The following is a 26,521-nucleotide window of genomic DNA, read 5'->3' as shown; positions in this document are numbered from 1 at the left end:
CAGGAAGGCTAGGCATGATTCATATTTAACTTACTGAATGCCTGGTCACCTGCTAGCTCAGCATATAGGCCTTCTATTCACGGCATGGGGTACCTAATCAGTTTGGAAACTTGATTCACCATACAGTTTGCTTGACTTGAGGACGGGGTCAACAGGTATTGCCTTCTCTGCCAGTTGTATGGGTCTTATTATTCCTAGATTTTCCAGGTGCCCATGCTCGGTTTATAACTTCTCCAACAGAGAATATGGAACCGGTCTTACTCTAAAATAATTAGGCGTAGCATCGGGACGACATTGGCTCTGGCTCCTTTCATATTTCCAATGCCCTCCTGGAAGACTTTGGGGTATTTGCTGATGACTTCACAGTCCTCCCACACCCAGCCTAAAACCTCTAGCTCATTCAGTCTGATCCGCTGGAGCCAACCGCTCCCCGTCCCCGCACGCCAATGTGTGCAAGTCAGGCTGATTGCTGCCTGTAGGTCACCTGGGTCGTTACGTTCGTAATCCACAAAGGTTCCTTGTGTAGGTGGCTAGTCTGGCCCTAGAGTCTTCTAAACTCAAGTGTTGGACACCAATTTGGAGGTGATCAATTGTGTGCTCTCCAATGACAGAAGACAGCAGCCTTCATGCCCACCTCCATTTCCATTGGGAGATCATTATTGGGTAACCTTGGTCGTGATGATATGGATTAGTTGCATTTTCTCTGCTTCTGGGAGTGAGTATGCCTGCATGAATGAGCCAGTCTGCCCTTGGCTTCTTCATTAAGTAGCACACGTAGTGCCTGTTCCTGTAGCTTTGCCTTGGCTGTGCCCTATTACAGTGCTTACAATAATCCATTGCCTGACATCTGCAACCTCTGGTGTGGGGTCCCTAGCATCTTTAGGATGGTCATAATGCTGCCTTGACTGCCAGGGGACACAAGCTAAGCTTGGATTTGGTGATGGACTATTTACACAGGCACCTCAATTGTGGAATGGCCACTTTTACAAGAGGCCCCTCCCCCTAACTGGTAGACATTGTGTCTGATGTCCCTTGTAGTTCCCAAGCCCCTTTTTCTGAGTTCTCCAGGGATAGGGCTACCTCAATGGCTTTTTTTTAGATCTAGATTGGGTCTTCCAAAACTTTTTTTGAGTTGTCCCATTGTTTATTCCACACACCAATCTGTCTCACAACATCTTGGTCAGGGATGGACCAAATTCACAATATTCTGCCAGTTTCCCCAATCTGATCAAACATTCAGTGACAGATTTCCCTGGGGTTCTCCCCGCCATGTTGAAGCAGTATCTCTGGAGGGTGATAGAGGGCTTTGGGTCAAAAAGACTTTGCACTAGGTCTACGAGCTCATCCAAAGTTTGAGTCAGGGGATCTGGGTAGGTCTGGCTTTTTATCAAGCTAAATGGCGGGGCCCCGCATGGTGTCAGCAGAATCACTTTCTGCTTCTCATCCCCCACAATGTTATTAGCCTGGAAGAGGTAACGCATGCGCTCTGTGTATTGAGCCTAATCTTCTCCATTAATGTCATAGGATTCAAATTTACCAAAGAGTGGCATTTTGTTTCTTATCGGATGAGCAGCTTGTTTCCAACTATGAAGGTTGCTCAGAAAAACTCGTTTTTACTCATCGCCAATGTAATAGGTTTGCCAAGGCCAGTCGTCCAATAACAAACCCTTTTATTGCAGTAACCAAAAAGGCCGCAGCCGTGGCTTACAACACAAGCCTGGGGACCCATGGAGATGCCGGTCCAGCTGGGAACAGCAGGTTTTAAGCTCCTGCTATATAATTCCTATTGGGCGAGCTATCGCCCACTTAATAGGGGAAGCCCTTGGGAAGATCTATTGACCATCCCCCATGACTATCTTGGCCACCATAACAGTATACTTTGATTTCCAAAAGGTATTCAATAAGGTGACACACAAAAGGTTAATATAATGTAAGGCCTCATAGAGTTGGCGGTAATACGTGAACAGAGGATTGGTTAACAGGCAGGAAGTAGGGATAAATGGGACATTTCAAACTGACAGGCTGTAATTAGTGCAGTGCAGCAAGGATCAGGGCCGGAATTCTCCCCTACCCGGCGTGATGGAGTGGCGTGAACCACTTCGGCGTCGGGCCGCCCCAAAGGTGCGGAAGTCTCCGCACCTTTAGGGGCCAAGCCCTCACATTGACGGCCTTTGGCGCCACGCCAGGCGGGGCCGAAAGGACTTCGCTGGCCGGCATAAGTTTGCGCATGCGCCGGAGCGTCAGCGGCTGCTGACGTCTTCCCGGTGCATGCGCAAGGGAGGGGGTCACTTCCGCCTCCGCCATGGTGAAGACCATGGCAAAGGCGGAAGGAAAAGAGTGCCCCACGGCACAGGCCCGTCCGCCGTTCGGTGGGCCCCGATCGTGGGCCAGACCACTGTGGGGGCACCCCCCTGGGCCAGATCGCCCCCCCCTCTCCTCCCCCGGACCCCGGAGCCCGCCCGCCCGCCCTGCCAGTCAGGTAGGTGTTTTGATTCACGCCGGCGGGAGAGGCTTGACAGCGGCGGGACTTCTGCCCCTATTTATTTTGTTCAAATCAGTATTGATTTTGACTATCTGCATTCATAGAATTTATAGTACAGAAGGAGGCCATTTGGCCCATCGAGTCTGTACCGACCCTTAGAAAAAGCACCCCAGTTAAGCCCAACACTTCCCAGTAACCCCACCCAACCTTTTTTTTGGACACTAAGGGCAATTTATCATGGCCAATCCACCTAACCTGCACATCTTTGGACTGTGGGAGGAAACCGGAGCACCCGGAGGAAACCCACGCAGAAGCAGGGGGAATGTGCAGACTCTGCACAGCCAGTGACCCTAGCCAGGAATCGAACCCGAGACCCTGCAGCTATGAAGCAACTGTTCCAGCCATTGTGCTACCATGCTGCATAGGAAAAATAAAAAATGTTATATTTTGAGTAGGGTCTTTCAGCAAATTTATTTCAGATTTCCGGGAATCAGTGTTCTTCTTTCAATCTGGTAAGGGGCACTTCCTTTGTAAAACATTAGTATGTACATGACACAGAGTATGATTTCTACAGCATGTGGTTATGTCAAACCTCTTGTAGATTGTAAATGGAAAGCAAATGGATATCATTACAATATGTAAGGAAGCTACCTTCACAAAGCGAACCCTTGATTGGCAGGATCCTGAGTTTAGAACAGAGCTCAGTATCTTGATTATATAAATTGAATTTTGCTCAAATTTGATGACTGCAAGGAAAACTCAAATGCTTTTTTAATAAGGACACGGGGAGTTCACAATGAGTAAAATAAAGAAACATAGTTTTATTTACAACACAATATATACACTACCCTACCAGGTTTGTCTTCTGCTCGATGCCTTACTGGCCAACATTTTAGACAAAGGTAAATAGAGATCACCCACCCACAGTGGGGAGCTCCGCAAGGACCATAGGGAAGATAATCATGCCCATCCCTACGCCCTATGCAGGCAATTACATTTCTCTCCCCCCCCCCACCAAAGTGATTGGACGCTAATGGCCATCGCTCATCCAACGAGACAGGACTGCCCCAATCCCATATGGCAAAGCATCACACGTGACGTACAATGGTTTAGAGGCACTGAAACGTGTCAACCCCACCGGAGAGGGCAACCGCCACTTCACCTTCTTAAGCGTCCGATTCTGACCAGCCCAATGCTGGTGCTTCAAAAATGGCCCTTAGTAATTTACTAGTCCAAGAAAAGAGCAAACTCAGTGGGGCAGGGCTCTCACTTTCTCGGTGACTGGATGCAGGCTTTTCCAGTTCACCAGATACCCAAATATACTACTTCCTTTTCGTGAAGCACGCACTTCCACACGGCGCAGGCGAACCCCACACTCTGAAAAACATTTCAACATTGCTTCGAGGTTCTGCAAATGTTCTTGGTCAGTGGTCCCTGTGACTAACATGTCCTCTAAGTAAACCGCAGTGCGTGACAATCCACGTAGAATGTTCTCCATGAGGGTGGCATGCTGGCACAACTGCCTCACAGCACCGAGGACCCGGGTTGAATCCTGGCCCGGGTCACTGTCCATATGAAGTTTGCACATTCTCCCCATGTCTGCGTGGGTCTCACCCTCACAAGCCAAAGATGTGCAGGGAACATGGATTGGCTATGCTAAGTTGCCCCATTAATTGGAAAAAAATATATGATATTCAAAAAAGGATGTTCTCCATGAAGCGCTGGAATACTGTGCACGCCGAGGATACTCCAAAGGGAGCCAGGTGTACTCATAGAACCCCTTGTGCGTATTTTTAAAAATAAACTTAGAGTGCCCAATTATTTTTTTCCAATTAAGGGGCAATTTTGCATGGCCAATCCACCAAACCTGCACATCTTTGGGTTGTGGGGGTGAGACTCACACAGACATGGAGAGAATGTGCAAACTCCACACGGACAGTGTTCCTATATTATTTATACCTCAGACCAAACTATTGCGCAGCATATCCATATTCACAAAACTCGGCTATCTTCCGTAGTCGCGATACGAACTCAGTGACTGACTCACCAGGAGACCTGTCCGCTCTATTACACCAATATCTTTGAACAATTTACCGATGGGGTTGGGTTAAAGCGTTGCGCCACAAGTTGGTCGAACAATTGCATATTTGGCACCGCCAGGTGAGTGAGACCCCGGATAACTCAGAACATGCGTGCACCGGAGGTCATTAACAATATGACCATCTGCATTCGTTCTCTGTGATTTTGTTGGCCCAGAAGTAATGCATTCTTTCTGTGAACTGGTTCCAGTCTTCAATACTGGTGTCAAATGTATCTAACTGCCTAAACAGGCGTGGCAAATCAAGTTAATCCAAATCTGGGTCCAGAAAATCGGGGAGGTGGCTCAGCCAAATAGGTCAGAGCAACCATAGCAAGCCAGTTTACTCCTCATCGCTAGTTCAACAAGGACACAGGGTGTCCACAACGAGTAAAATAAAGAAACCTAGTCCTATTTACAACATGATAAATACACTACCCAGCGGATCCCTGTTCTGCTCTGTACGTTACTGGCCAACCTTTTATACAGAGGTTAATAGAGATTTCCCAACCCTAGCAGGGGAGCTTGTACTCCCCAACCACGGGGAAGATAATCATTCCCACTCCGAAGGGGTATTATAGCTTTTACAACAGATAGTGTTGGAAGGAAAACATGTAAATAACATTTCCATAATTCTTAACAATAGGTTGGGCAAGAGCCAAGCTGCTCCTGCAGTTTTAAATTTGCAGGTAATGTCTTGTTAACATAACGGTTTACAAAAGTTTGTCTTCTCAAAAATAACGAGACAGAAAGCCACGTCCAGCAAGAAATATAATAAAATCAATTAGGGAGTGCAATTGCATATTTTGATTACCATCATCAATGCACTCTTTGCTATTCATGTCAAGGACACAATTTTGTTTAAATGCAACAAGCCGCCACAAATCAATGCAATTGTGTACTCAGCAGAGTTGACAACATGAACAGATTGTAGGATATGACTCATAAGGAGGTGGTTACCTACACTGATGTTCATCAGCCTCAGGGCAAACCCAGATTGCAGGAATACCCTATCTGCACTCTATACGCTTTCTAGTACAGGGGTCCTCTCTAGTAACGTGGGAAGCTCGGGGCAGTACCGTCGCATTTATCCAATCAACTTTCACTTAACATTTTCAAAACGTAAAATGTGCCAATGAGGAAAAAAATTGAAGAAAGTATCCTCTCCCTAATTGGTCTGTTTTATTTCTTGCTTTTCAACTCGCACACAAAAGCCCTTTGGCAGGTGGCTGGTTTCACAAAACAAAATCCTCGGCCGGCAGTTTAAGCAGAGGATTATTTGTTCAGCACTTGTGTGTGTGATTTAAAGCGGATTGCTGTGGGTTTGCTGGCTGAAGCTCGGAGCTAACAGCAGCCGAGTGAGCGGCCCCGGCCCCGGCCCCATCACTGATCACCGGCACACGAGAGGCCCGGCGACTGGGCCGAGGATCCAGGCCAGTCGGCGCGGAGATGCGGTGTTCTGGACGAGGCGGCGAGACATGAGGAAAGGCTGTTGTGAAGCGGAAAGGAGAAGGGGGAAGGCCTCCGTGTCTGGGCCGCGCCTGCCGCCGCCGATGGGATTTCTCCGATAGGAGCTGCTCCAAGCCAAAGGCGGAACAAGAGGCGAAAATAAAAGCCCGTCCGGACCGGAGATAGCGCCCGAAGATGGGCTTAGGCCGGAGCGGCTGTGCCCGGGAGTCGGTGGCTGTGCTCGGCCAGTGTTTGCCTTCGGTCGGAAACCCGGATACCTGAAGCGGGCCCGGGGAGCCAGCGGAGGGAGAGAGCGAGGCTCGGCCCCGGGCTGTGTGTCCGGCTTGCCCCGGCCCGGTTCCTGCTCTTTCTCTCCATGCAGCTCTGGTAGTTTCGCCTTCGCTGCTCTTTTGTGTTTCGTTCGGCCAGTGCCCGAAGGCTCGGCTCCCGCTCCAATGGCACTATGCTACCAGTACCACCAGTTACCGGTGCTGCCTCTCGACAGACCGGTGCCCAAACACGTCCTGAGCCGCAGAGGCGCCATCAGCTTCAGCTCCAGCTCGTCCCTGTTCGGCTGCGCTAACCCCAGAGTCCTGGCTCAGGTAAGAGGCCGCCAGCTCTCTCAGCAAAGTTATTCCATACCAGGATTGTTGTCCACCTGCTTGTGCACGTTCAGATCCTCGCTCCGTTCACCCCCCCGGTCTTTGTTGGTGTTATGCTTGTGAATTCCTCACTTACGGGTGCATGGCATTTATTTACACCGACTTTTGTTTCATACATTTGCGTAAATGGTTAAAGTCGTATATAAAATTAGTTTTATTAATCTTCAATATTGATTCATTGGGGGATATAACTGTAGGACCACTGACATCCAGGTTTGTAAATGCAGATTATGTAGGGAATCATTTAGCTACTCGTTTTGCAAGCCTGTGTACATTTTCCTGCAGATTATAGAGTTTTGCTATATTTGGCATGTCCCCACCACTGTGTGCAAATTGGCTAAATTATTACAGACTAAAGCTGGAATATGGGAGGTCCCTGAGGTATTCTTACACTCGTATGGGGGGGCACAGTCGCACAGTGGGTAGCACTGTTGCTTCACAGCGCCAGAGTCCCAGGGTCATAGCAAAGTGATGAAGGAGGTTGTCAACATTTAGGGAACTGGGTTCGATTCCCGGCTTGGGTCACTGGCTGTGCGGCATGTTCTCCCTGTGTCTGCGTTGGTTTCCTCCGGGTGCTCTGGTTTCCTCCCACAAGTCCTGAAAGACGTGGGGTGCGATTCTCTGCCCCCCCCACGCCGGGTGGGAGAATAGCGGGAGGGCCTCCGGACATTTTTCACGCCCTCCCGCTATTCTCCCCCACACCACGAATCTCCGAGGCCGAGCGGCCGGGCCTTCACGCTCGTCTCGACACGGCAGCAAACACGCCTGCTCGCTGCCGTCGTGAAACGGGCGACAGATGCCCGTTTGGGGCATCTGGGGGCCCGATTGGCACGGCAGTACCACGGCCATGCCAAGGGGGGGCATAGGCCCGCGATCGGTGCCCACCGATCGCAGGCCGTGCGTCCGTAACGGACGCACTCTTTTCCCTCCGCCGCCCCGCAAGATCAAGCCGCCATGTCTTGCGGGGCGGCTGAGGGAAAAGACGCCAACTGCGCATTCGCGGGTTGGCGTTGTCCAACCTGCGCATGCGCGGCTGACATCGTCAGCCGGCGTGACGCTTGACGTGCGGCCTTGACGACCGTGCGGCCGTGACGCACGGGGCAGCACTCCTAGCCCCGCCCGGGGGGGGGGGGGGGGGGTGTAATCGGCCCCGGAAGTGGGCGTGAAGGCTGCCGTGGGTCACGGCCTGTCCCACGGCAGCCTTTACGATTCTCCGCATTTGCGGAGAATCTTGCCCGTGCTGTTAGGTAATTTGGACATTCTGAATTGTCCCTCTATGTACCCAAACAGGTGTCGGAAAGTGGCGACTGGGGGCTTTTCATTGTGTTAATGTAAGCCTACTTGTGACAATAAAGATTATTATTATTGTTACTATGTTGAGCTTTCGGGGGAGTCCATATTCAACTTGTTTTCCTGCTGGAAACACTCAGCAAGTCTGACAATATTTATGGAGAGAGAAAGCAGAGTTAATGTTTCAGATCTATGACCTGATATATCTTTCTTTCTCTGCTGATCCTGCCAGACCTGCTAAGTGTTTCCAGTATTTACAGCTTTATTTCAGATTTCCAATGTATTTTGTTCTTGGAACTCTTTTTTTTCTTTTTTTTCTCTTGCCTTGTATGTCCAATAAATTATTCTTTATGTCCAAGTCTTTGCAGGATATTTGAACATAAATATAATGGAAGCTCAATCTTGTTCTCTATATTCTTTCAGCAGTTTTAAAAACAATATTGGTATGTGAATGACACTGGCAAGGCTGGCATTTATTGTGCACCCATAATCATTGCAGTCCATATGGTGAAGGAGCTTCCAGAATGCTTTTGAATAGGGAGTTCTGAGATTTTGACCCAGCCACTGAGAAGGAACGGCAATAAATGCCTCCAGTCTGTATGTGTAATCATCAACTTCTCACAGGAAATTGTGAATCGTTAACAAATGCTGGTGTTGCCAGCGATATCCACATTGCATGAAAGAGTATAAAAAGTGTGTGTTTGTGATTATTAGCACTGTTGCCTCACTGGCCAGGGACCGGGTTCGATTCCTGGCTTGGGTCACTGTCTGTGCTGAGTCTGCATGTTCTCCCTGTGTCTGGGTGGGTTTCCTCTGGGCGCTCTGGTTTTTTCCCACAAGTCCCGAAAGACGTGTTTGTTAGGTGAATTGGACCTTCTGAATTCTCCCTCAAGTGCACCTGAACAGGTGCTGTAGTGTGGCGACTAGGGGACTTTCACAGTAACGTCATTGCAGTGTTAATGTAAGCCTACTTGTGACACTAATAAAGATTATTATTGAACCATTTGGAAAGGGGTTCTTGTATGAAAAAGTTGAGGAATCACTGATCTAACCAGGGTTTTCTGTGGCAGCAGCAAGCCTTTCCTTTATATGCTTGTACTCTAGAAATGGAGGCTATCATTCCATCAGCCTTCTGGACTTTATTTGTACCTGACCATTACATTTTAGTGATTTATATACTTGGACTCCCTAAATTTAAAATTTCTGTGCTTTTCACAATAACTTCCTTGTAGTATTAATGTAAGGCTACTTGTGACAATAAAGATTATTATTGTTCCTAGCTTTTTACAATTGGAAAAAGTACTTTGATCTCTCTTTTAGTTATGATGTGGAGATGCCGGCGTTGGACTGGGGTGAGCACAGTAAGAAGTCTTACAACATTACGTTAAAGTCCAACCGGCTTGTTTCAAATCACTAGCTTTCGGAGCACTGCTCCTTCCTCAGGTGAATGAAGAGGTAGCTTCCAGGAAACTACCTCTTCATTCACTTGACGAAGGAGCAGGGCTCCAAAAGCTAGTGATTTGAAACAAACCGGTTGGACTTTAACCTAGTGTTGTCGGACTTCTTACTGTTCTTTTAGTTCAAAATGGATGACCTCCCACACTTGCACTGAAACCCATCTGCCACAGTTTTGCCCATTTCACTATTGATCTGACTATTTGATATTATGCGCTGCCATCTATGCTATTTATGATATTACTAGTCTAGGTGTAATTTGCAAACTTGGGAAATGGCTTTATGTTACATCATCAAAGTCATTAATACATATAATAGATGGTTGATGCCGCAGCTCCAATCCTTCTAGGACATCAATCGTCAGTTCCGACAACATTGGTTCATACTTGTGGTTATCCTGGACACCAGGATGATCTATATTGTACGGGTACTGCTTCTAATGGGCCTCTGGTATCCTTCACTAAACTAAACTGTTAAGAGTTATTAAAAATAATGTAGCACTTTAGTTTTTAGGTCCTTTCAGAATGAACATTGCAGTCTACTGGGCCTTTGCAATCCACTTACTGGGTACATAATGTGTTGGTCTTGTATTTATCTCATCACTTATCGGATCAGGCTCCGAAGACATTAAACAGTTCTTGTTTGCTTTGGTAATTGAGGGTGGCGTGTTGTCCAATTTTCATGGACTCATTTACTAATACCACCCCTATTTAAAATTCTGTGGAAAATTGTGGTCTTTCCTCGTGGCTGAAGTTAATTCCAGCTCTTTAACTCAAACACAGTGCTGTCACTAGAGTCTAAAGCCAGAATTTTTGCTGAGTTGGAGGTCCCACCTCCATTTCTCCGATCCCATTTTTGTTGGTATGTGAAAGGGGATGGGGCGTGATTCACATGCAAGGGAATCCCAAACTCAGCCAGGCCTTTTGAACTCGGTGCTAAGTTCAAACAGACCTCATTCTGGCTGTTTTAAGGCCCATTAACCCACAGTGTGGGAGTCTCACATTTATGGAGTAAACCTAAATGCTCTTGAAAGCCTGCATGACTGTCGAGATGTGAATTGTTTAAAATCCTCAACCTTTTATTTAAAAAAAAAAACAGCCTGAGAGTTTTAAAAAAAATCTGCTCTGGGAGTTGCAGTAGCTGTGTTTTTTTTTGACACTTCCACAAGGGCTTTCATTGTCATTATTAATGCTTTGCTGCTTTTCCACTATTTTGGACTGGTGGTCGGCAACATGGTTGTGAGGTTCAACTGCTAATCTATGTGTCTTTAAAGTGACTGTGCCAGGTGGAAAATTCCTGTGTTATAATCCATGTAGAAAATATATTGAAATTTTAAATACTTGACATTCAAGATAAACAATGTATAATGTTGAATCTTAGTTCTACATTCTCAGCCTAGATAATAAAACATTCTGTCAATCTTCAGACATTTGGTTAAAAAATATTTAATAATGCTTCTCTGAAATCAATAAATAATTGACACAATTGTACCGTTTAATGCTAATTTATTTTTCAACTCCATTCTGTTAGTAGACTACAATCTCTAGTAACTGTACAACTAGAGACTATTTAAAGTCATTTTTTAAAAACAATTTTTATTTTCCACCACCAATTTAATCCCTATATTTTCTTTCCAGGGTGGTGAATTAGTAAAAGATGATTTTTACCTAATTCTGAAATACAAAAAAAAAATCTTCCTGATGCTGTTGCATCCTGAAAGAAAGAAACATGGTGTGAGGTCAGAAATCCAATGTGGGTTCATCCCAGGATCAAACTCCCAGTGCAAAATTCCACAAGGGCATTTGAGATGAGTTATTTGTGTACTTGGAAGAGTTTGATTAGGAGTTTGTGTGTCTCAAATGTACCATATGTAAACTATAGTGCCAAAAAGTGTTGGAAGCATTATGACAAAATATATGGTTTCACAATAATAACACCGATTACTGCCCAATCAAGCATCAATCTGAAGTTCACTAAAATTAAAGCAAAATACTGTGGATGCTGGTGATCTGAACTTAAAAACGCGGCAGGTTTGGCAGCTTCTGTGGGGAGAGAGAAGTTAACATTTTGAATTTTAATGGTTCTTCTTTAGAATTGAAGTCAGGTAGAAATCTGATGTGTTTTATGTTGTTGAAAAAGATGGAGGGGAGGGTTAGATGGAACAAAATGGAAGATCAGGGATACAGGTTAGATGGAAGGTAAATACCAAAATGTCATGGAACAAAAGGCAAAGGATGTGGTAATGATTGTAAAGAAACAAAGCATTGGTTCATAATAAATGTAAATAGATTGGAGGAAGCTCTGGTGGAGCATAAAGGCTGGCATGGAAGAGTTGGGCTGAATGACCTGTTTCTGTACCTTGTCTCCATTTATTCCTATTTCACCTTAGCCTCTGATTGCTCCCTTTGTCTGAGGTTTGTCGGTGTTCTGAAAAGTCCTTTTTTACCTTGATTTTTCTCTTACCCTAAACTGACAAAATTGTTGATTCAGATGTTTGTTTTTTTTTGTAATTTGATATCAACAGCTCACTAAGGGGAGGTTGTTTACTTCAAACCCCTGTTTCAGGAATTTAACTTGTTTTTGGGAGTGGGGGAAGAACGCTAGAGCCCTGTGATATGTTTATTGATGTGGTGCCAGTACATCTAGGTATCAACTATGTTCAAATGATTACATGTTGCAAAACCTGCCAGCTTAAGGAATTCTGTCTGGAAATGCATCATTTTTTAAGGGATGATTTGCCACTGACCTGATTTGAGACGTTGCCATTTGTTTGCTTTGGATCTGCAAAGTTTTTTTTTAGTCATAAGCGAAGGGAAAACTCAGCCCTCCGACTTTAATCATTGTTCTAGCTTATAGTTTTTAAATCACATAAAGCGTTCTCCTTTAAGAATCTTGCCAAATCAATGTTTCTTTTCTTTGGGAGCTTTTTTTTAACTCAGCCAATTATGTGTGCCTAAAAAAACAAGTGCATGAAAACTCAACTTCAAAAAAATAAACTTGCCCTGAAATTTATTCACATCCTATTGGCAATAAGTCCAGTAAGCCTGCCCTCCGAGTCTACCCTTTCAAAGCTGCCTGGGATTTCTGAGCTATTCGCTTTTTTTAATGACGTTTGTTTTCTTCCCTTGGCCCTTTCCTCCAATATCTTTCAGGCCTTGTACATCTGTGACCGCAGGCTTCTATGCCCAGTTTCTGTCCCAGATTGTCGGGCTTGTAGTAAGCTTACATAAAAATTATTTCCCATGAAACTTGAGAATGCACTTCAAATTGAGTGAGTGAGTGCTTTGTTTAACTGGTGAAACAAAATGTTTTTGTTCATCTGACCTATGTGAGTATATTGAATGCAGTAGCAGTAATATTCAAACAAATTGCAGCTTCAACATTAGATTCCTCTAGTAGTCTGTAATCAATTGAATACAGTGGAGTGAAAACTGCAAAATAAGTATCGGGGCCAAAGCCGATAGTTTGCGATTGCCATGCATGGATTTGTACATATTTAAAAACATCACCCGTACCTGGATTTTGTTAATTTTATTAATGGATTTAAGTAAATGTGCTTCTGTGAGGCACTTGAGATCTCAGAAACCATTTAAGGGATATCTTTATTTTGACTTTTTCCCTTTTACGTTTTTGTTATACAATGTATTTCTTCAAAAAGGTAATTTTTCCTCAATAGAAAAGTTGTATCTTTTTTGTGAAGTGATAAAAATCTGTATATTTTTGATAAGTCAAAAGCTTTTTTAGAATTTTAGGTGCAGTGTGGGGGAAAAGTGGAATAGGCATTAAATGAAGTGGTGTTGCGATCTTTCAACACATTGTGTGAACATGGTATAATGCTCGACTTGGCATATTTGCTCTGAGAAATGTCGCCGGAGATTTGCTAAAATTCCGTAGAAAATATGCATGCTAATTCAGATTCCACAGTTTTTTGGGCTTTGCTTTCAGATTGGGGAATGTGAAGAATAGAGATTAGATAATTCTGTTAGATACCAATTATTGGCAATAACTGCAGAGTAAAACACAACTTTTTAAATACTTCTGACAATGGTCTTGAAATAGATAGCATGTTTAACAGTTCCAGTTTCCACACTTAACATTCTTATGCATTAACTGACCAAGAAAGATTGCTGAAATGCTGCAGGAGTTTATATTATCAATTTTAAAATGGATGAAGGGAGTCCAAAGGTGTATTCATACCATAAGCTTCTGGCTCCTTCCTGACTTTAAAACTGTTGAATATAAATTGGCTAAAAAGTGTTGAAGTGTCTCTGAAGAAGAGCAGAATAAGAAACCCTCTGCCTGTAAATTCAGGTTCTCACACTGGATCCGGGTTGCATTTACCCTTTGACTCCAATGTCTGCAAAACGAAAGCAATTATCAAAGCTGTCCTGGTAGGGGACCTTTATTCTACCAGATTATGCACAAATCCAAGTTTCAGATAGGAATGCATGACTAGTCCACAATGTTATTTGGTCTTTTTTTAATATTCCCTTGTGCAGTTTGGCAGATTAATTGTACACGAGCACCCATTTAAAAGTTGCGGCACATCTACATTTAATGGCATGAATACATTTAAATGCTTTCCCTACTGACCCATTTTATCAATCCCATGACCTAGTGAGACCTAAATAACATTCATCAGTAAATTTTGTTAAAATAAACTTAGAGAATCCAGTTATAATTTTCCAATTAAGGGACAATTTAGTGTGGCCAATCCACCTAACCTGCACATCTTTGGGTGAAACCCACACAGACACGGGGAGAATGTGCAAACTCTACACAGACAGTGGGCCGGGATCGAACCCGGGTCCTCTGCGCCGTCGGCAGCATTTCTAACCACTGCCACCCATAGTAAATTCATACTTGTTAGGATTCCTATATGCTTTAATTAATTGGAATCTACTTGTCATATTTTCAAAAAGTACTTAAATTGTTTTCCTTTATTTTTTTCATGGGATATGAGCATTGCTGGCAAGGCCAGCATTTATTGTTCATCCTTAATTGCTCTTTGAAACATCCATGGACTCTATCTACACCTACTGCCTGGGGAAAGCGGGCAGCATAATCAAGGATCCCTCCCACCCGGCTTACTCACTTTTCCAACTTCTTCCATCAGGCAGGAGATACAGAAGTCTGAGAACACGCACGAACAGACTCAAAAACAGCTTATTCCCCGCTGTTACCAGACTCCTAAATGACCCTCTTATTGACTGACCTCATCAACACTACACCCTGTATGCTTCAACCGATGCCAATGCTTATGTAGTTACATTGTATATCTTGTGTTGCCCTAATATGTATTTTCTTGAATTTTGTTTAATTCCCTTTTCTTCCCATGTACTGAATGATCTGTTGAGCTGCTTGCAGAAAAATACTTTTCACTGTACCTCGGTGCACGTGACAATAAACAAATCCATCCAATCCAATCCAACTGAGTGGCTTGCTAGGTGATTGCAGAGGGCAGTTAAAAGTCGACCACATTGCTGCGGGTCTGGATCTCGTGTAGGCCAGACCAGGTAAGGATGGCACATTTCCTTCTCTAAAGGACATCAGTGAACCAGTTGGATTTTTTATATCGATAATAGTTTATGGAGCCTAATATTAATTACATTTAAATTCCACCGCTTGAATTTGAACTCCTACCCCCCAGGCATTAGTCTGGGCCTTCAGATTACTAGTCCACGGACGTTCCCAATATGCCACTCTCTCTCCTATATTTGTTTGCCAAGTCTGCTATATGTGGTCTCCAGCACATTAAATATATAATCAGCCATGCTTTAAAAATTAGAAGTGTTTTTAAAGTTATTATCGGCTTTATTAAATGTAATTTGGTTGTGCCAGAGAATTGGAACTCCAAACGTTGTCGTTTTGACTCCTCAAATGAAAATGTTTTTGTACAACAATTCTGTTTATATAGATTGAAATAGTTTCCTTTATGCCCTACATGTGGCCTTGGAACTGCGGTGGTCAATTTGATATCTTTAGATTTGTGGTGTAGTAATAACATAGTGTAAATCAAACATTCTGATTAAAAGTGAGTTACTTCGACTCAATTGCAGAGCAGTCTAGTCATGCATGATAACATTGCACTCATTCATTTAAGTGCGTTTTTGACATGTTTCACTCATGCAAAAAGCTATCTGAATTTGATCATTTTTGTAGTCTTTGTGCTTAAATACTCAAAGATAAGGCAATTGCAAAATGAGAACTTGTATGTGCAGCACCTTATTTTATTCAAAAAAATGTGTAATGTACATTTCAAATGGAATATTGCAGCAAGTGCAATATAATTCAATATTTTCCCCATACAGCATGTTCCACTTTGAGGGGCCTCAATACAATTTGAGTGCTCTTGATGATTGCAATACACATGATGTACTCTGGCTGAAAGGCCTTGCCTCAGATCGTGGCATTTCCCTTTTGCTCCTTGAGGTGGTTGCCTAACCTTTAGGGTGTCCCTCAGCTTGTAGTCCTGGGACTTCTGGACCTTGGAATGTACCAGACTGCAGCATTCAGTTGTGGAAGACCAACACATTTTGGGATCAAGAGCATCTTGCGTAGAGTTGATGGTCCTCCAGCAGTGGGTGATGTTTATCTTGGTGTGCGCCCCTGGAAACAGCATAGAAGCTAGCGTCAGAGTTGAATGGGATGAACCTCGACAAAAACCAGCTCTTCTCTCTACAAACCTTGCTTGCAAAGGCACACACCAGAAGAAGATGGACTGTGGTCCCTATCCCACCATAGCCCCCATGAAGAGCAACATGCAGAGGGGGTGAGACTCTGGGTGTGTAGGAGGGATTTGACAAGTGATCCTTTCTCACTACCAGCCAAGCTATGTCTTGGTGCTTGCTTGAAAGTTCTGGTGATGACTTTGACAGTCTGCTCGGAACCATCCAATAGGTTCTACCATCTCCTTTGCAGGATGTTATGTACTGTCTGATTGACTTGTGGTCACAGGTGTTTTCCTGCATTAACTTTTTCACGCGGATGAATGGTACAGCACAGTCTAACTGAATGGGAGCATTCAGTGGCAACGTGTCCAGATCCATCCTTTTCTTGGTTTTTGCGTTTTGAGAGTCTATAAGCACAGCTCAATGCAGCCACACAAAGTGGCTGTCTGGCTGAGGGTAAGTTGGGTAAGTTTTCCCTCTTTATTTTGCGGTTTGTACATTGTGTCCCTGTAAACGCAATCTAATTTCAACCTCCAGATAAAATGGAGTGTTGCTTGGTTGATTGCTGTGGGCCAGACCTGCTGTACTGTAATTTCGGGAGCATGTCACACCTGACGGCCAGGTTCTTGCCCACAATGCAGAGGAGGGATTCTCCCATATGCCCAATTGCGTTTTACCGCAACAACAAACTCTCTATGGTTGTTATAGTGCATGCCCCAGCCCTTTGAAGCGTATCCCCAGCAGCTTCAGGTAGTCTGACCCTAATGAAAATGAAATGAATGAAAATCGCTTATTGTCACGAGTCGGCTTCAATGAAGTTACTGTGAAAAGCCCCTAGTCGTCACATTCCGGCGCTGGTTCGGGGAGGCTGGTACGGGAATTGAACCGTGCTGCTGGCCTGCTTTGGTCTGCTTTAAAAGCCAGCGATTTAGCCCATTGTGCTAAACCAGCCCCTGGGGAAGGAAGCAAAAAAATCAGTCGGCCCCGTTTGAACTGGTTTTGAGAACTCGCATGACCCAACAATCTGGCCCTTTGAACAATTTAGTATTACTTTTCTGAGCTGCACACCCAGTTGCTGTTTTACTATCTGACTGGCACGCCACAAAAAAAGCTGGCTCTGTACAGACACGACAACTGGCACATCCAACATGACTGTGCAGGAAGATTTCATTCCATCGCCACAGAACTGACTCCATATCAGTGTGCCTGCTGCATCCCGTGTCATTAACACCATCTGTTACGGCGGCAATCTTCAGCCAGCCGAACTCAAAACGCTTACATTAATCAGCCTTTGCCTTTGGGACTCTAACCCACGTGAATCATTACTCAGTTTTTCTGTGGTCTTTGTACTGTAAATGTCCCATTCTCTGTCCCTCCTTTTAACTGTGCGAATGCAGAGTGGGACAGTGCGGATGCTCCTTTTGCAGATTTTGAATGTGTGAAATAAACTAACCCTCTTGAGTTGATCCTAATTGCTTTGGGTTATTAGTAAAATTGGATCGCACAAAAATCAAGAGGTTGGGAAATATTTGCCATAGAATCCCTGCACTGCAGAAGGAGGCCATTTGGCCTGTCGAGTATGCACCGACCCTCTGAAAGAGCACTCTACCTAGGCCCACTCCACCACCTCATCCCTGTAATTTTGCCAGCCCTACCAAATCCCTGGACATCCAAGGGGCCAATTTTATCATGGCCAATCTACCTAACCTGCACATTAAAAAAAAAAAAAATTGTATTAAGATTTTCAAAACATAAACTAACAACAAGAAAACAGTATTAACAACAACAAAAAGAAAAAAACACAACCCCCAAAACCAACCCCCCCCCCCCCCCCCCCCCCAGTAACTACAAAAAGAAGAAATAGATAAGCACCGACATATTCAATATACACATTTCTCCCCCCCCCCCGTTGCTGCTGCTGCCGGCCTATTTTCCTACCGTTCTGCCAGGAAGTCCAAGAAAGGCTGCCACCGCCTAAAGAACCCCTGTACTGATCCCCTCAGGGCAAATTTCACCCTCTCCAATTTGATGAACCCCGCCATATCATTGATCCAGGCCTCCACGCATCCTTCCATTGAAGCAAGATCCTCCGCCGGGCTACTAGGGACGCAAAGGCCAGAACACCGGCCTCTTTCGCCTCCTGCATTCCCGGCTCCACTGCTACCCCAAAAATTGCGAGTCGCCACCCTGGCTTGACCCTGGATCCTACCACCCTCGACACCGTCCTTGCTACCCCCTTCCAAAACTCCCCCAGTGCTGGGCATGCCCAAAACATATGGGCGTGGTTTGCTGGGCTCCCCGAGCACCTAGTACACCTGTCTTCGCCCCCGAAAAACCTACTCATCCTCGTCCCGGTCATGTGGGCCCTGTGCAGCACCTTGAACTGTATGAGGCTAAGCCTCGCACAGGAAGAGGAGGAATTCACTCTCTCCAGGGCATCCGTCCACGTCCCCCCCTCAATCTCCTCACCCAGCTCCTCTTGCCATTTACCCTTCAGTTCCCCCACCGAGGCCTCATCCACCTCCTGCATGACGTGGTACACGTCCAAAATTCCTGCCCCGTACCGAATGTGGGGGCAGCAGAGGGAACCCCTCCACCTGCCGCCTGGCAAACGCCCTAACCTGCATGTACCTAAACATGTTTCCCGGGGGGGGCGCCCAAACTTCCCCTCTAACTCACCCAGGCTCGCAAACCTCCCATCCACAAACAAGTCCCTCAACCTCTCCTGTGCCAGCCAAGAAACCCGCCATCGATGCTCCCTGGAACAAACCGGTGGTTCCCCTGTATCGGGGACTCCATTGAGCCCCCCTATGCTGTCTCTCTTGCCCCCAAATTTTGAGGGTAGCCGCCACCACCGGGCTCGTGGTATACCTCGTTGGAGGGAGTGGCAACGCGCCGTTACCAGCGCCTCCAGGCTCGTGTCCACGCAGGGCGCCATCTTCATCCTCTTCCATCCTGCCCCGTCCATTACCCACTTACGCACCATCGCTGCGTTGGCAGCCCAATAATACCCACAGAAGTTGGGCAACGCCAGCCCCCCCCTATCCCTGCCCCGCTCCAAAAGCACCCTTCTCACCATCGGAGTCCCATGCGCCCATACAAATCCCGTAATACTCCTGTTGACCCTCCTAAAAAAGCCTTCGGGATCAGGATGGGGAGGCACTGGAACAAAAACCTCGGGAGCACCGTCATCTTGACGGACTGCATCCTGCCTGCCAGCGACAGCGGCAACATGTCCCATCTTTTAAACTCCTCCTCCATTTGCTCCACCAGCCTAGTGAGGTTAAGTTTGTGAAGGGCCTCCCAGCTCCTAGCCACCTGGACTCCCAGGTACCGAAAGCTCCTCACTGCCCTTTTCAGTGGGAGCCTACCAATCCCCTCCTCTTGATCCCCCGGGTGCACGCCGAACAGCTCACTCTTGCACAGGTTGAGCTTGTACCCAGAAAAGCCCCCAAATTCCCTAAGGATCTTCATCACCTCCGGCATTCCCCCCACTGGGTCCGCCGCATATAGCAACAAGTCATCTGCGTATAATGACACTCGGTGCTCCTTCCCACCCCACACCAGACCCCTCCAATTCCTCGACTCCCTCAACGCCATGGCCAGGGGCTCAATTGCCAACGCAAAGAGCAAGGGGGACAGGGGACACCCCTGTCTCGTACCCCGGTACAACCGAAAGTACTCCGATCTCTTCCTATTCGTGGCTACGCTCACCATCTGGGCCTCAAATAACAGCCTCACCCAGCTGACAAACCCCTCCCCGAACCCAAACCTTTCCAGCACCTCCCACAAGTACCCCCACTCAACCCTATCAAAGGCCTTCTCCGCATCTAATGCTACCACTATCTCCGCCTCCCCTTCTACCGCCGGCATCATGATAACATTCAGAAGCCTACGTATATTGGTGTTCAGCTGCCTTCTCTTCACAAACCCCGTCTGGGCCTCATGAATGATCCCCGGCACACAGTCCTCTATCCTTGTGGCCAAGATCTTCGCCGACAGCTTGGCATCCACATTTAACAACGAGTCCACATTTAACAACGAGATCGGCCTATATGATCCACACTGCAGGGGGTCCGTGTCCCGTTTAAGGATCAAGGAAATCAGCGCCCGTGACATAGTCGGGGGCAAAGCCCCCCCCTCCCTTGCCTTGTTAAAGGTCCTAACCAACAGGGGGCCCAGCAGGCCTGCATACATTTTGTAAAATTTGACCGGAAACCCATCCGGCCCCGGCGCCTTCCCCGACTACGTGCCACCTATCCCTTTGACCAGCTCAATCGACGCCCCCAGCCCCTCCACCTGACCCTCCTCCACCTTCGGAAATCTCAGCCTGTCCAAAAAGCGCCCCATTTCCCCCCCCCCCTCCACCGGGGATTCGGACCGATACAATTCCCCATAAAAGTCCCTGAAGACCCCATTAATGTCCACCCTCCCCTTCGCACCACATTGCCTCCCCTATCCGTCACTCCACCACTCTCCCTGGCCACGTCGCGCTTACGAAGCTGATGTGCCAGCATCCTACTTGCCTTCTCCCCATATTCGTACACCGCTCCCTGTGCCTTCCTCCACTGAGCTTCTGCCTTTCCGGTGGTCAGCAAGTCGAACCTGGCCTGAAGGTTACGTTGCTCCCTCAACAGTACCTCCTCCGGATCCTCTGCGTATCTCCTGTCCACCCTCACCATCTCCCCCACCAACCTCTCCTCTCTCTTTGCTGTCCCCTCTCCCTATGGGCTCGGATGGAAATCAACTCCCCTCTAATCACTGCCTTCAATGCTTCCCAAACCGTCCCCATTATCCATTATCATTGGCCTCTAAGTACCTCTTGATACACCCCTGAACCCGCCCTCCCACCTTCTCATCCGCCAGCAGTCCCACCTCCAGGCGCCAGAGCGGACGCTGGTCCCTCTCCTCCCCCAGCTCCAGGTCTACCCAGTGCGGGGCATGGTCCGGAATGACTATGGCCGAATACTAGGCATCCTCCACCCTCGAAATCAGCCCCCTGCTCAGGACAAAAAAATCGATCCGGGAATAGAATAATAGAATCATAGAATTTACAGTGTAGAAGGAGACCATTCAGCCCATCGAGTCTGCACTGGCTCCTGGAAAGAGCACCCTACCCAATGTTAACCCCTCCACCCTATCCCCATAACCCAGTAACCCTACCCAACACTAAGGGCAATTTTGGACACTAAGGGCAATTTATCATGTCCAATCCACCTAACTTGCACATCTTTGGACTGTGGGAGGAAACCGGAGCACCCGGAGGAAACCCACGCACACACTGGGAGGATGTGCAGACTCCGCACAGACAGTGACCCAAGCCAGAATCGAACCTGGGACTTTATGCACGTGGGGAAAAAAATGAATACTCCCTGGCCCTCGGCCTCGCGAACCTCCACTGATCCACCCCTCCCATCTGGTCCATAAACCCCCTCAACACCTTAGCCGCCGTGGGCCTCCTGCCCATCCTGGACATGGATTGATCCAATGGGGGATCCAGCACCGTGTTAAAGTCCCCCCCCTCCCCAGTATCAAGCCCCCCTTATCTAGATCCGCAATGCGGCCCAACATGCGCCGCATAAACCCCGCATCGTCCCAATTTGGGGCATAGACATTCACCAGCACCACCCGCTCCCCTTGCAACTTGCCGCTGACCATCACATACCTCCCTCCACTGTCAGCCACCACCTTTGACGCCTCAAACGACACCCTTTTTCCCACCAGAATCGCCACCCCCCCGATTTTTTGCATCCAGCCCCGAATGAAACACCTGGCATACCCAGCCCTTCCTCAGTCTAACCTGGTCCGCCACCTTCAGGTGCGTCTCCTGGAGCCCGTTTGACCGGCCCATTCAGCCCCCTCACATAAGTTATCAGCCGGATCAGAGGGCTCCCTGCCGACTAGCCATAACCCGCCCCAGGCCAGCGCCCCTCGCTCGGTCCGTTCCCTCCCGTGAGCCAGCTAACTTATGCTGACCCCGGCAGTTCCGGCCACACCTCCGACCCCACCCAACGTGGGGCTACCCCTCCTCCCACAGACCCATCAGCAGATCCTCCTCCTCCCGCTCTTGCGTGGGAAAAAAAGCCCGCGCTTCTCAGCTCCGCCCCCGTCCCCATCCACCCTCAGCGCGGGAAACAGAAGAAAAGCCCGTGCTTTCCCTCTGCCCGACCCCGCCCCCGCAAAAAAAAGCACCCCACCTGCCGTAGAAACAACACACAACCAGCTTGACAAGGTGCTACACAAAAGGTTGCTGCATCAGATAAAGATGCATGGCATTAAGGGTAAAGTAGTAGCATGGATAGAGGATTGGTTAATTAATAGAAAGCAAAGAGTGGGGATTAATGGATGTTTCTCTGGTTGGCAATCAGTAGCTAGTGGTGTCCCTCAGGGATCTGTGTTGGGCCCACAATTGTTCACAATTTACATAGATGATTGGAGTTGGGGACCAAGGGCAATGTGTCCAAGTTTGCAGATGACACTAAGATGAGTGGTAAAGCGAAAAGTGCAGCGGATACTGGAAGTCTGCAGAGGGATTTGGATAGGTTAAGTGAATGGGCTCGGGTCTGGCAGATGGAATACAATGTTGAAAAATGTGAGGTTATCCGTTTTGGTAGGAATAACAGCAAACGGGATTATTATTTAAACGATAAAATATTTAAGCATGCCGCTGTGCAGAGAGACCTGGGTGTGCTAGTGCATGAGTCACAGAAAGTTGGTTTACAGGTGCAACAGGTGATTAAGAAGACAAATGGAATTTTGTCCTTCATTGCTAGAGGGATGGAGTTTAAGACTAGGGAGGTTATGTTGCAATTGTATAAGGTGTTAGTGAGGCCACACCTGGAGTATTGTGTTCAGTTTTGGTCTCCTTACTTGAGAAAGGACATACTGGCACTGGAGGGTGTGCAGAGGAGATCCCAGAGCTGAAGGGGTTGGATTATGAGGAGAGGTTGAGTAGACTGGGACTGTACTCGTTGGAATTTAGAAGGATGAGGGGGGATCTTATAGAAACATTTAAAATTATGAAGGGAATAGATAGGATAGATGCAGGCAGGTTGTTTCCACTGGCGGGTGAAAGCAGAACTAGGGGACATAGCCTCAAAATAAGGGGAAGTAGATTTAGGACTGAGTTTAGGAGGAACTTCTTCACCCAAAGGGTTGTGAATCTATGGAATTCCTTGCCCAGTGTAGCAGTTGAGGCTCCTTCATTACATGTTTTTAAGGTAAAGATAGATAGTTTTTTGAAGAATAAAGGGATTAAGGGTTATGGTGTTCGGGCCGGAAAGTGGAGCTGAGTCCACAAAAGATCAGCCATGATCTCATTGAATGGCGGAGCAGGCTCGAGGGGCCAGATGGCCTACTCCTGCTTCTAGTCCTTATGTTCTTATGTTAAAACAGCATGAAACAGAGACCCTTCCCACCAAAGGTTAACACAGTTATTTACAAACCCCTCAGTCAGAGTCCAACTTCTCGGCCCGCACAAAGGCCCACGCCTCCTCCGGGGACTCAAAATAAAAGTGCCGGTCCTTGTAGGTGGCCCACAGACGTGCCGGCTGTAACATGCCAAACTTCACACTCTTTCTGTGGAGCACTGCCTTCGTCCGGTTGTACCCGGCCCTCCGCTTGGCCACCTCCGCACTCCAGTCCTGGTACATCCGCACTACCGTGTTCTCTCACTTGCTGCTCCGCTCCTTCTTGGCCCACCTAAGCATGCACTCTCGGTCAACGAACCGGTGGAACCGCACCAGCACCGCCCGTGGCGGCTCATTCAGCTTGGGCCTCCTGACCAGTATTCTGTGGGCCCCCTCCAGCTCCAGGAGCCCCTGGAAGGACCCAGTTCCCATCAGCGAGTTCAACAAAACGACCACATAGGCACCCGGGTCTGACCCTTCCAGCCCCTCCGTGAGGCCCAGGATCTGCAAATCTTTCCGCCTCGACCGGTTCTCCATCTCCTCGAACCACTCCTGCCACTTAGAACATAGAACATTACAGCGCAGTACGGGCCCTTCGGCCCTCGATGTTGCGCCGACCCTTGAAACCATCTGAAGCCTATCTGACCTACACTATTCCATTTTCATCCATATGTCTATCCAGTGACCACTTAAATGCCCTTAAATTTGGCGAGTCTACTACTGTTGCAGGCAGGGCGGTCCACACCCCTACTACTCTCTGAGTAAAGAAACTGCCTCTGACAGCTGTCCTATATCTACCACCCCTCAATTTAAAGCTTCTTGTGGAGCACCTCGTGCATCTCCACCTTTACCGCGAGGGCCGCGGCCTCATCCTCTCTTTCGGAGGCTTGTTGTCGGAGCTCCCGGATCTCCACCCGCTGGGCTGTCTGCATCGCCAACAGCTTGTCCGTATTCGCCTTCAGCGAGTCCAGCAGCTCCACTTTCAGCTCCTGAAAACAGCGCTGGAGAGTCTCCTGCTGCTCCTGCGCCCACTTCCTCCATTCCTCGAGGCCTCCGCCGGCCGCCATCTTGATTCTCTTTCCCCCGCTTTTTCTTAGGCGCTGCCACCGCTATTCTGCTGGCCCCGCTCCTGGTAAAGACCATAGACCACTGGGGATCCGCTGCAGACACCTTCCCACTTTGGGAACCGTCGAGCAAGTGCCGCAGGGGGCCTTTAAAAGAGCCCAAAAGTCCATTCCTGGCAGGAGCTGCCGAACGTGCGGCTTAGCTCCGCATAGCCGCAACCAGAAGTCGCCCTAACCTGCACATCTTTTCGGACTGTGGGAGGAAACCGGAGCACCCAGAGGAAACCCACGGAGACAAAGTGCAAACTCCACACAGACAGTCACCCAAGGCCGAAATAGAACCTTGGGTCCCCGGCGCTGTGAGGCAGCAGCGCTAACCACTGTGCCACCGTGCTGTCTCACTACCTATTCTTTAAACAAACTAATTTAAACACCTGTTTTTGGACAGATGGTAAGAGGGAAACAGTGCTGCTTGAGTGGAGCCCTTCATATCGTCATATGTTATAATTAAATATAATTTTACTGTTGGTCATCAACTTTGATTTAGGGAGGGCAGCACGGTGGCGCAGTGGTTAGCATTGCTGCCTACGGCGCTGAGGACCCGGGTTCGAATCCCGGCCCTGGGTCACTGTCCGTGTGGAGTTTGCACATTCTCCCCGTGTTTGCGTGGGTTTCACCCCCACAACCCAAAGATGTGGAGGGTAGGTGGATTGGCCACGCTAAATTGCCCCTTAATTGGAAAAAATAATTGGGTACTCTAAATTTATTTTTAAAAAACTTTGATTTAGGGTTGAAAGTGCCTAGATTTTTGAACTCTGGTGTAATGCTAGGAACATCTTAATTGTGTGTCCATTCAACGGCTTGAAGGTAGAATAGATTTTAAGATGCTATTTCTATGTAGTATTTGGCATACATGCACAACAAAATGAGAAAATATATTCAACAGACTAACCCCCATGTGATCTGCAGACAGTTAATCAGATGTGGGTTAACCTCCAAAAAGATATAACTGAATATTTCCTTCTGTATGCGGAGGGCAATTGTGCAAAAATGCAACTTTACACCACTGAGTAATTTAGTTTTTCAGATAAATCACCTACAGTTCAACAGCAAATGTACAATTCTGTTTCATAGGATAGCCATTTTTAAATCCAGGGTCAGGCAGGTTTCGAGAGGGTCATAGGGCCATGCGTCGCGGCGTTCCCGATCGCGGGCCATGCATTTCGCCATTCCTGATTGCAGAAGTAGTGCCCAATGGCGCGTCTAGCCTTTACAAATGCCAGCTGATCCACGCCTGTGTGTTCCTTCAGCAGTGCGCAGGCTCGGAGCTCAGTGGGGCAGAACTCTTCCTCCTGATGTCAGCGGGCAAATTAAAAAAAAATTGCTGGAGTCTTCCTGCCTGGATGCCTGGAGTGGTGACCGAGAGCAGGTCACATTGACCTCGCATGTTCTGGCTGCAAGTGAGATTCCTCCAATTTGCAGCTGCCAGTAGTGCTGGTGTGAGCTCCAGGGCCTCTGTTGAACAAGCAGCTGAAAACAGGAGCGTAAAGACGACTTCTTGAGGTATGGGTTATTAATTGTGTCACTGCAAATCCGGATTCGTGTTATATGCAGGGAAGCACTGGCAAATGAAAGTTTCAACTCTCAAAACTTCAAAGACATTTGAAGACTAAGCAAACCTTTATTTTGTTCAATGGATGCAATGAGATCTCCAATCTTTTTTTAAAATTTGGAGTACCCAATTCATTTTGTCCAATAAGGGGCAATTTAGCGTGGCCAATCCACCTACCCTGCACATCTTTAGGTTGTGGGGGCGAAACCCATGCAAACATGGGGCGTGTGAGGCGGCAATGCACCACCATGCTGCCGAGATCTCGAATCATGAGCTCAAGTCATTATCAGAAATGTAACATTGAATAACAAAACAAGTGACACTGTGAGGACCAAGCAGGCTCACCTGTC

General features: G+C 47.3%; 1 protein-coding gene across 3 annotated transcripts in view; it reads left to right on the top strand.

Moving 5' to 3' along the window:
• The first annotated feature begins 5,587 nt into the window (after nt 1-5,587).
• Nucleotides 5,588-26,521, top strand: part of pde7a (phosphodiesterase 7A) — a 114,463-nt gene continuing 93,529 nt past the window's right edge. Inside the window, exon 1 of one of the 3 annotated variants that reach the window (XM_038809488.1) lies at nt 5,588-6,610. In XM_038809488.1, coding sequence (XP_038665416.1) covers nt 6,464-6,610 — 147 coding nt within the window. In that variant the 5' untranslated portion in view covers nt 5,588-6,463. The remainder of the gene's footprint in view (nt 6,611-26,521) is intronic. The other 2 variants (XM_038809489.1, XM_038809491.1) reach the window with 2 other exon arrangements.

The sequence above is a fragment of the Scyliorhinus canicula genome, chromosome 10, assembly GCF_902713615.1.
Source record: "Scyliorhinus canicula chromosome 10, sScyCan1.1, whole genome shotgun sequence".
NCBI lineage: Eukaryota > Metazoa > Chordata > Chondrichthyes > Carcharhiniformes > Scyliorhinidae > Scyliorhinus > Scyliorhinus canicula.
Note: the sequence above shows the minus strand (reverse complement) of the source record. Positions and strands in the feature narration are given on the sequence as shown.